Source organism: Pavona decussata, unplaced genomic scaffold (assembly GCF_977016875.1).
Source record: "Pavona decussata unplaced genomic scaffold, jaPavDecu1.1 SCAFFOLD_143, whole genome shotgun sequence".
NCBI classification, from domain to species: Eukaryota; Metazoa; Cnidaria; class Anthozoa; order Scleractinia; family Agariciidae; genus Pavona; species Pavona decussata.
The window spans coordinates 1575718-1587189 of NW_028145556.1; the positions used below are offsets into that span (position 1 = coordinate 1575718).

Consider the following 11472-nt stretch of genomic DNA (forward strand, 5'->3'; position numbering starts at 1 on the left):
TGGTGAAACAAGATTCTGACACTCTTTTTCAAATGAACATAAAAATAAAATTATTAATGTACTGCAGACAATGAACCATAAACCTTATTCCAAAATGGCTACCATATTAATATTGTTATATTCAAATTAGTATTTATTTAAAACCACACCAAAAGAGAAAACATTTGAGTTCTGGTTGCTATACATGGCTCAGGAATGTCTGTGCTTCAGCTCCCTATTAGCAGGGAGCAGGGGGTGGGGAGGGGGGGAGGTGGAGTGTCATGAAAGAATAAGCAGTGAAAACAGAGGGTCACATAAATTTATGCTCTTGCAATCATAATTTATAGTATGACAGGGAGAGCGAGTTATATACAAAAGACAAAATAAAATTTGTTAATTTAAGTCATTATTTAACAAAAGCAAGACAAGTATTAAGTATTAAAATATTAATGTAAAGGAAATGTGTAGCATAATGGAGTTATATGATGCCAATGGGCTCTATAGATGATTTGAATTATGTTGGGGCAAAATGGTTCCAGTAAGTAACTTACAGTTTGCCTCCATTCTTGTTTTCTTTTTCTGGTATTTGAGCTACATTGTATTACCTGTTCAGGGGCAGGGTCATGAAATTTCATTTGCATCGCTATGGAGGGTCACATCATTTTCATTGCTCAATTTAAAATCTCCACCTCACTCCCCCCCCCCCCCCCTCCCCACTAATTTCTGACCATTCCCTAAAACAGAAGCCTATGTAATGGAAAGAGTTACAAAGAGGAGGCATGATGAATGAAAAGAAAACATTTCTTTTATTGATTCTATTTGTCAACTGGTGGTTGATGACAAAAGATCAAGAAAAGCCCTTGAGAAAGGTCAGTGCTCTTCAACTGCTAGTTTAAGGAGGAGCACTGGCCTTTTCTTTGCTGTCCACATTTTTCACGTGTTGTGCTCTCCAAGGCTTGTTTTGGCCTGTATTTAATAGTAAGAGCTGGGTTTTGACGTTGTTGCAACTCAGTGTCTGAAAAATAAATCAAAATTTAAAATACATTACCAATTGAATATAATTGATAAGAAACAACTGAATGTGAGGTTTTCTTAAAAACTTTCTTAAACCAAAAATTCAAACTATTTCTTCAAGAAAACCACTTAAAAGAAAGAAGGAACCCTTTTGTAAACGCCAAAGACCACTTTATCGAAAGCTGAGTGAAAATGGATAATTAAAGTGGTTTTCTTCGCGTTTGTTTGCACAGTTTTTGCCACAAGCTTTTGCACAAGCAAAGTAAACACAAGCTTACTCTTATCGCACTGAGATGTTTTGGAAATGCTTCGGAGGGAAAAGCTAGTTCCGGGAGCTAGTTGCACTTACATTATTTACTCGTTCAATCAAAGTTTAGCACTTTAGAAACGCAATATAAAATGTGTATAAAAATTTGTGACTGCTATTTGTATGGGTGCTGAACAAGGTATCGAGGAATCACCAAAGATAAAAAACAATATTCACACATTTCGCCCACTTTATATAAGCTTACCTTTTGCCGCTCCTTCCCCTTCGGAGATTTTTTTCAGGTTCACGATCTCCTGATCGCTTACCCTTTTCAAAAGATCCAGGTTTAATTTGTGTTCACTGACTTGGGTGGAATGCCCGAGTGTCCCTCGAACTAAACCGAGAAAATAGCAAAACGTGCAAGACAACAAACTGGACCCACACATCTCTCGTTCTGTCGGCCGGACTCGCATGCAGCGCAATTCCTGCCGCTCGATTAGAGCAGTTGTTATACCACTGAACAACACAGCGACTTCCCACCATTGAAAGAACGAAACATTTTTCGAAAACGTGTTCGAAACCGTATGAGAAGCTTCGAGTTGAGAGTCTGACGTCACTTGTTTTTGCCGGGTGACCCGGCCTCTGTTGTCATTGGACACCATCTGCCTTTGGTAACCAGGCCGCAGGAACATGGCGGTTCAATGGCGGATGAAAATTAGTGGAGTTTGAGCGCAAAAAAATCGCACTTTCCTTCATCTTATGAGGATATAACTTGGAGATCATGTACTTCAGGACATAAACTACCAATCAACCGCAAATAAAAGGTACTCGAAAATTTGATCGTAGTAGCACTTTAACATCGGGAACCTAATTATCACTCGACGTGAAGTGTTGGAAGCGACAACAATAAATGCGCATCAACACACATTACTTGTATCGGCTCGAACAGCGAGCGGCTAATCGGACGCCTCACTGACTTCATTGTTCAGCGAAACAAAAGGTTTCTTTTGTTTCTCGTTCAACAAAAGATCTCCAAAGGAGGCCGTTAGGAAAACTGAGTTTTTTTGCATACGTTATTTTTCGAAAACGAAGGGCAAACCAACGAAAAAAAATACAGGGTAATGTTTGTTGACTAAAACGAAGCCTACATGCAAAAATTGAGACAAATCCGAAAAAAAAAAACGACCTAAAATTCGGCTCTTGTTGTCTGTCTGTCTGAAATGGAAACCTTTCAACAGAGTGTCAGTTCTCAAGATTACAATAACGTTATTACAGGAACGTCACTTTTATTTCCGCGCCAAATTTCGCGGAAATAAAATTAAACTCAAATTAAGAGCAAACACCCATTATTTAAATTTTCAAACTGCCCAATAAAACATCGCACCAAACGGCTCTTTTCCGAACCGCAAAATAAAGAAAAGCCATAGCCAACAACACCTTTTATGTGAACATGCTTGTTGTTGTTATTTCGTGAGATTTGCTTTCTCTGACAGAAAACTAATAACTTTCAATAATTTTAACACTTTTTTTTTTTCACATAGCGAGTAAAACCACCTCTCACTATTGCTGAACGTGCGGAGCAATAAAATACCTTGCTTTCTAAGGCAAGATTTCTCAGTGTCTCAGCTAAATTTTTCGTTACTGGGGACAAGGCCATTGTGTAAAGAAAAATTATTTCGATAAGGAATCCCTCCACGCAGGTTTTGTAATATTGGATTGCGTCCTTTTCACTGAATGTTACCCGTTGGATTATCGAAATGAAAAACTAAAAGGATTAAGGTGCTGAAACTAAAACCTTTTTTTAAGTTTCAAAGGATGATTGCAGTAACGAACCACTAATTGGCGACCCTTGATAACACGTGGACTTATAGATAGACTTACACGCGTCCATTTTTTGTTTTGTCACAATCGACCCGACCTCACCCAAAATGTAATTACGGATGGAAAAAATGTTTTCGGTCACTCAACAATGTTTTCACATTTTATCGCCAAACATTTCCTGTTTGGATTGGCCTTTGGACGTTCCATTTAGCACCTTGTTAGGGACACTTCTGTTGGTTCTTTTGTGACCGGAAATATAGTTTTAAAAATTTTAAACTTTCTCTTTTCGTTTCCTTTGGTTTAATTTATTATTGCGTTGTTCAGTCACTCAATAGTGCGTGGTCTCCGAAACTTGAATTCAAAACCAGGCGAGCAAATGAGAATGTTGGGGTGATGACAGACGTAGAACTTACGTGAGAAACAATGCTTTTAGTGTTTCCGCAAAATTTCAATCTACCGGAAGTGGGAGACGCATATATAAACACAAACGCGTGCCCTGAAAAGCCATTCTCTAAAGGGTTGGAGTAAGTGCGTTAACAATGGCCGACCTTTTAGTACTAATCTCTGTCCTGTGTCTCTTGCCTTTGGCAAGCGGACAGTGTGAAAAGGTAACTTCACCACTAAGGGAATTCTGCCCTTTTTATAACTACACCACACTGGATGAAGGAACTGATCAGGTACAAACAGCCTCTTTTATTCACGACTTCAAGCCACTATTCCTGTCAAACTGTTCCACGCTATCAAACATATTCATCTGTGCAAGCTACTCTCCATTTTGTCAGCCACCGAACCACCGTCTTCTTCCTTGCCGTGAACTTTGTTTTTATGTTTATTCTTCGTGCATACATGTGTTCTCTTCAAGCCGTCTGCCTTGGCCGTCGCGTTTAAACTGCTCTCGTCTACCATCTCCACCTGAATTATGCTTATCACCGACACTGCCGCCGCCTCATTCCGTTTCAACGTCAGCACCATCTTCTACCTCTGTACAGCCGTCCCGTCAAACACGTTTTTCAGTTTTTCCAACAGCATCAGCAACAGCAAAAGCAACAGCAACAACAACAACCACAATAGTAACAACAACTTCACCGTCGTCACCGTCATCGCATCTAATTCTTGGACTTTCACTCAGCCTCATAATTTTGGTTTTACTTTTGCCTCTTTGTCTTTTGTACGCACGTCGTTATCTCTGTCCACGCCAGCCACCCCCCACATCAAGTCATGACTCCACAGCATTTGGACCAACATCAGAGCCTTTGCCATTACCTACACAGTCAACTCGTCCACCATCAGTCGCCGCCAAACCTACCTGAATGTCCGCCACCTCCACTGCCACCACGAAAAAGTAACGTTGAATACCAGAACATTCACATATACTCTGTTATTGCTAATTGAATGTATTTTAAATTTTCAATCATTTCATTAACATTTTGTAACATTTTCTAAAACCTGGTTCACGTTTCGTTAAACACGGTTTTTAATTGAGTTCACGTTTCATCACGCTTCATCGGTTTGGTCTCTATCATGTTGCTGTCGTGTTAAGTTTTCTACGCAGTCTGATCAGCCTTGCAGAAATTTGAGTCATTATTTTGGCAGTTTTGCATGTAGTCATTGTCTGACGTTTTTCGTTCGGATTTTTTTATTTGGAGGGGGGGGGGGGGGGTGTGCTGGAAATGATTTACTATCATCCCTTTTTTTTGTATCTTTCTTACGCTTACTTATTTTTAATATATATTTTTTATTTTGTGGCCGCAAGATTTCTCGCCTTTCTCGAATTGACAGAAATGCCCGAATGTTAGTTCGCGCGTTTCTTCTCTCCCGCACTTTCTGATTTGCTTAAAAGATCTCTTGCGCCAATTGTGATACAGCGCTGATTTTAAAGATGTTTATTACCTTCCTAATTGGCAGATATGCAGAAGTAAAATCCATTCTTTGATGGCAATTTGCGCACTAGCACATCCTAAGAAAGATTGCGCTAATGTACATATAGGAAAAAAACTAACAAGAATTACCCTGGTTACCAGAAATCATAACATATATTGCATTGTCGGAGAACGATAACGGTTTACATTATCCAAGACTGTAAACTTCGCCACCGTTGGAGTAGAGATCTTTGAACACGATGCAAGATGCGGCACATTTGAGGTTAGCCTGTGAATGCGGCCACCGCATGATTAAAGCATACGCTGTATACAGCAAAATAATAAACTTTAATGTCTTTAATGACTAAGTAAACTTGAAAAATGTATAAACTTGATTACAGTGACAAAAATTCGTTGTAAGCACTCAAAAAGTAACTTGTAAGTATGAAGTATGTACTCACACTTCAATGTAAATTTGTCAACCTATTTTAATAAATAAGATAAATGAAAATATACGTAGTCATGATACCATGTCAGCCTCCAATATTCGTAGTCATGATACCATGTCAGCCTCCAATATACGTAGTCATGATACCATGTCAGCCTCCAATATACGTAGTCATGATACCATATCAGCCTCCAATATACGTATTGATTCAGTACAAGGACAAGTTATGCGAAATTCAGTTTCATTGAAGTTTAGGGAAGCACAGATTTGGAAAAAGTTACCAAATGTATTTAAAATAATCAAACACTGTACTCCCTTTAAAAAGTGTGTAGCTTATGAAGTTTTTAGCATACGCTATTTCTCAAATACGAAACACAACTCGGCGAGAAAAAAAATACTGGACAATGTTTTTCAATCGAATTGCAGTTCACATACAAAAATTCGGACAAATCCGAGCAAAATAAAAAACGGCCTAAAATTCGACATAGGTTGGCTATGTCGGCAAAACTGATTATTATGTTCGACTGGGTTCGGCTATTAAACGAAGGATGTTCGATTGGGTTCGATAACCGAACTTTTGATTAGATATCTCGGAAACGAAACTACATAGCTATTGTCGATTACAGGTCGCTATTTAATCTGTCGATGTTCTTAGTAGCGATCTAAACGGAACTTTATTGATCGAAGATGGCTTTCGACACGAGCTTGATGAAAAGAATTGTTTAAAATGAAATCGATAGCTCAAGTGAACGAGCCGGTGCTAAAATTCGGCAATTCATTTTATTTCAAAATTCTTGATATAGCGTGATAGCCAGCTCTATAAGCTTTAATTTCATATAGGGGTTTAGTTATCTTGTTTAAACTGGACGCGAGACACCTCTAAAGATGTACGGTAAGGGATGGACCATTTTATTTTATTTATTTACTTATTTTTGGGTGGGGTGGGGGCAATTTAGTCATGTTAAGAATTTTTTTTTCGCCTTTGGGCTGTCGTGAATTTTTTTTAGCAAATGAAGGTTGTGCACCAATTTTTTTTCCCACCAGTTTTCAGTCTTCATATTACCAAAAACGAGAATTTTAAGAGGTATGCCCACTGAGGTATGCCTGTACAAGTATGGAACAGAAGATGATAAATGTACCTCCAGCACTGGTTTCTCTCTAGGCTGATATAAGCTGCATTTTGTCTTTTCTGTGTTACATGTTGGGTTGCAAAAATAAATGAGAAATTCTACTGATTCAGCTTAATTTCAAACCTTTTGAAAATGGCTGGATCTTCTTATCCAATGTCAAGAAATCAGTAATGAATAGCTTATTAAAACGCAACCGTGTTCTAAAGAAAACACTACTGATTTACTTCTTACAGTAACAAAACCTTGACATAAATGCAGTCTGACAGCATAAAGCACTATCAAACACTATTGGGTTGTTTTCGTTTGTTTCAATTTTTTTTAGATAGTGTTTAATTGGTTTAAGTACAAGCACTTTAGCAATCGTCCTTTATCAGGGTCGTAACATGGTATATCCGGGACCCATTGATCCCTATTTTCTTGCCGTAATTTTGATCCCTGAGCCCCATTTTCCCCAAAATGTTGATCCCTGAGCCCTGATGAAAAAATTGATCCCATCCAGTTTTTACACAATTTCAACTCAGAAAACTTAGTTTATGTCCATATATAAAATATAGAACACGTTTAAATGGGCTGATGAGAAAAACATTAACTCTAAGTCTTAGTTGAAGTTGTAAGTTCTATCATAGCTTTAAAGATATAGATGAGTTGACCTCTGTGCATTATTGTTAATCCATACCTAAAAAGTAGGCCACTTCCCTTTACGTATCACATGTCTTGAAAGATCTTGCTTGCAGAAACTTGAGCTTTTCATATGTAACGTTCATCAAGAGTAATTACTAAGGTTTATTATTAGTGTTGCTCATGATCATACGAGCAAGGCAGGTTTTTAAGCCAATTAGAAGAAAGCATAAGAATCGAAATTCGAATAAATCAGTATAATTTTAGCCAAACAACAGTAACAGTGGTTGGTCCCCAGTGGAATTAACAGCACTGTAAGGAACTTCTGAACGAAGGTCTTCCTCTAGCTTTCCAATTCCTGTACAGTACGAATATCTACGTGCTCGGATAAATTGTCCAGTTAATAAATGTCCGGTCTCTTGCAACCAAATATTTCACATGGGCCATTGAATCTACAGGCAGCGGACATACCTTTTGACATTGAGATCTTTTTCTTCCTTCTGGCTGACAGGCGTTAGTGGTCTACAGTAATGTATTATTGAAAAAGTGTAATCGTTTGTCTCACGATGTAGTCACTTAATGATGTAGATCTCGACGTTTCAACTGCGTACTGCGAGTGTTTATCAGGAATTGCAACACTTTGAACTTATATGACTCCAAGCTCGGTTCTGGTTGATCGGTTCTTAACTGCTGGGATTGGTGCATTTTGTTTGAGCTGTTGCCTCACTGGTCCGTTGTCTTACGGATCTCCTACTGCTGTGTTTCTTGGTTAAGGGCAACCAACTTTTGGAATTTCTTTTCCGCCATCCCTGTTGATGTTGTTGGGGTTTAGATCAATTACCAATAGCAAGCCACCTGCTTTACATGAAGTAGAAAAATGAAATGGTGCAGGCCACAGGTTCTACAGCTCAACAGCTTCTCTGTATCAAGCCAGCCATTAGCTTTTCCTGATTTAATAACTAGATTGTCAAAGGACATATCTGGTTGTAGGTCTTCCAGACCTACTCCTTCCAGCTTCGAATCTAATGGGCTCTGAAAAGTTGTCCACCTGACCTTGCTCCCCTTCCTCCTCATCACCACTTGACTCCGGTGAATCATCTGATTCAACTGACCCCTGGAGCAATGCCACTAGGCGTTGTTCTTCATGGTGGCTCAAACAGAAGTTGTTTCCATCTTTTATTATCTCAACTTTCTCGATGATACACCCTGGTGAATTTTTGTCGTCCTGGTGCCCAGTCTTGTATACAAGGGGATCTTCATCTGACTGTTCCAGCCATCTCAAACTCATGCGATCTTCCAGGAATGCATCACCGTTATGGTAGAGATCTTCTGGAAGAACTGAAAGGAAGAAAGGAATAATATACCTCTTGTAGTTGTGCTTGAGAGCAACTACGTCGCCTTTTAAAAAGATAATCTCGTATTCCTCGACGGCGTCATGAGCTGAAGATTGTCCTTCACTCCCTTGAACCTCTTTCAGTAGATCGATTTCTCCATGTGCCGACACATTCCTTCTGAACATACTCAGTGCAAGTGGAAGTGAACCAGGGCTTTCTTTGGTCTTCCCTCTTGTTCTTTGTTCTCGTACACCCCGTCCAAATTCTTTTGCAAAGCCCTGCAATGCCTTCCTTTGTCTCTCCTTTTCCTCCGCGCTCGTTTCTTCGTCCACATCCTCGTTACCCTTGCCATGGGACTTTCGAAGCCATTCCGGTGCCTTTAGACCCAGCTTTCTCTGTGTATAATGGCTTTGAGGACCGGTATAAAAGATGAACGAGGATTGGTATAGCCTCTCTACAGATTCTAAAATTCAGCTGGGCCTCCGCGATGCGTAGTCGTTCATGTCGGGGGTTGGGCGAGCGGGTGTTCTCACTCCACTAAAAAATTGCTCCAAATCTAAGGTGGTGAAGGAAGAAAACAAAAGCCCTTCTTTAAGTGGTCAAAGTCATCAAGAATCTCCCTTACTTTCTTGAACGACTTCAGAAGCATCGAAAAGGAATCTCTGCAAGGTTTCGTGAGTGCCAGATCTGGGCCCTGGGGGCATCGCTTCCCTGTGCGAAAGTAACCTGCTCGTTCTACAGTGTTCATTGTGGTGGCAAGGTCTTTCAGTGTCGCAATTCCTTCGTCCAGTGTTGGCCCTGCTCCCTGGTAGGCAAAATCTTCATTTCGTTGGAAAAGGTCTATAAAGGCTGAGAGCTGCCTGCCAAATTGCTTGTAAACACTCATACTCGACACCAAACGCAGGGCCTTGTTGTTCACGTCGCAAACGAAAATGTTCTCTTGAAATGATGTGATATGTGATGGAGAGTTGAAGCAAGGTGAGTAACCATCTCGAAAACCGTCTGATTCACCCAATGTTACTGTCACTTTGTTATCGGCGAAATAACTAAGAGTGTGGTCAGATGCATCAGAGAATACTAGCTTTTCGCAGGTTTTCGTCATACCTAGTATTAAGGATGGTGCTTTCTCAAAGACATCAATGACTCGGACCTGGGACTGGTTGAGTTGCTGAACGCATCGGATGCCCTTGTTGTGGAGACTGACGTAAATTCCATCAAGACCCTGGTATATGTATAACAGTTGTTCGCCGCCGCCAAAGGCGTAGTAATTTTCGGCTCTCATCTTGAATCGGTTGCGCGATTGATCTGTACCAAAGTCGCAAAACTTGTAAATGGATTTATTGCAAGACAATCCAAACAAAGTAGTGTTAGCAGTCATTTGCTCTCTTTCACCATTTGGTTCACACGTTAATGAAATAATCTTGCCAATGTTTAAATTCTCTGCTCTTGACCAAAGCTGGATGTCGTAAACCTTAACTCTCGCTGTCCTGATACTGCCTTCTTCATCTCCAATTTCGTCACCATTATCCGACTCAATCTGTAGCAATGCTCTACTCTTCTTTAAAATTGGGGCGATGTCAACAACTTTAAAGCTTGTCTGTGCGCCAGAGTTCACAACGATCACGTAGTTGTCCCTGATAGCCAAGCCAGTTGGACTGGAAATTCCAACATCTGGACCTGCAATCGGAATGATGCACACCGGGTTGTGCATATTCGCCATGTACACCGTTGATTTTGCTTTATCTGTAATGATCAGGATGCTGTATTTTGAAGAAAATGCAACTGCAGTGGGAAATTTTAAGATGCTCTTAGCTGGGTTTTGCCGCCAAAATCTGTCCTGTTCTGGAACAAGGCTGCAAACTAATGGGTCATCTGGCAAAACATTTAACAGGTTCTCTTTACAAAGGCCTACAGCAGTCGCCATGTTCATTTGATCTTTGTTGTGTATACAGCTGCGGGGAAGAAACTGTGCAATTGGCTTGGAAATAGCCTCGTTGGAATCCTCCCTGGCAGAACGCAGGAGCTTCAGATTAAAGAGATAGTTTCCATGTAGAACCCAATAGTTGAAGTAATAAAAGCTTTATTACTTTGCCTTCACCGAGTCTCCGGTGTTCCACTTATTTTTCACTAATTGTATATATCGACGCTATTTCAGATTATTTATCATACAAGCATTTATCAGCTATACAGTAACGGAATGTGTCCTTTACTTTCCCGGTCCAATACTAGTACTGGTAGCTGAACCGATCTCGGTTTCTCATCAGAGTTCGAGATAACCCTAAACTCGATGCAATTAGAGCAGATTTATTGCAGTTATTGAATTGCGAGAAAACATTTATTTTGTAATGAAGCGCGCGAATTCATTGTACAAGTATATTACTTTAGACGACCATTCTAATTCTATGGACAGAAACCTTATTACGCGGAAAAATATTGTGATAAGAGATTTGTTTATCGTGTGTTCATGGTGTGACAATTCTGATCCCTGATTCGAGCTCAAAAGCCTTGTGATCCCTGATCCCATTCTTCTGAGCCCTGAGCCCTTTCCTCTGAGCCCTGATCCCAGTCATATTTTGGGCTTTGAGCCCTGAGCCCATATACCATGTTACGACCCTGCTTTATAGTTGTATACATTCTGGCACTAGTGAAACAAAATGGCGGCTTGACAACACGGAACTCACCTGCCCGTAGTAGGGCTCTTTTCCGGATATTTCTGGTGAAGTTAGTGATTTTCAGATAGGTAAAAGTCTCATTTCTTTGTTATTTTTAAATTTTTCTATGATCCGAGTCGATCCGAGTTGATCCGAGTTGATCCGACCCGGACTGGTGATCCGAGTCGATCCGGTCCGACTTTTATACCTGCCTGTCACCCTTTTCAAATACGTCAGAAGTATCTCTGTGTTTTTAGAAGCTTGGTTGGTTAATTTGACGCTACCCTAAAAAATCAGTCACAGGTTATTTGCTTCAGGTTTAAAATTACTATTTACAAGGCTATAAAATTTTAAACAGTAAAGAAACGTAC

At 40.0% G+C, this 11472-nt stretch overlaps 1 protein-coding gene across 1 annotated transcript; it reads right to left on the minus strand.

The window, feature by feature from the left end:
* Positions 1–762: 762 nt before the first annotated feature.
* Positions 763–2056, minus strand: LOC146466534 (uncharacterized). The gene is made up of 2 exons (XM_085127164.1): positions 1506–2056; positions 763–994 (listed from the first exon to the last, which is right to left on the minus strand). The coding sequence occupies exons 1-2, from the start codon at positions 1930–1932 to the stop codon at positions 867–869; spliced, it is 555 nt and encodes a 184-aa protein (XP_084983290.1). The 5' UTR covers positions 1933–2056; the 3' UTR covers positions 763–866.
* Between the last annotated feature and the right edge of the window lie 9416 nt (positions 2057–11472).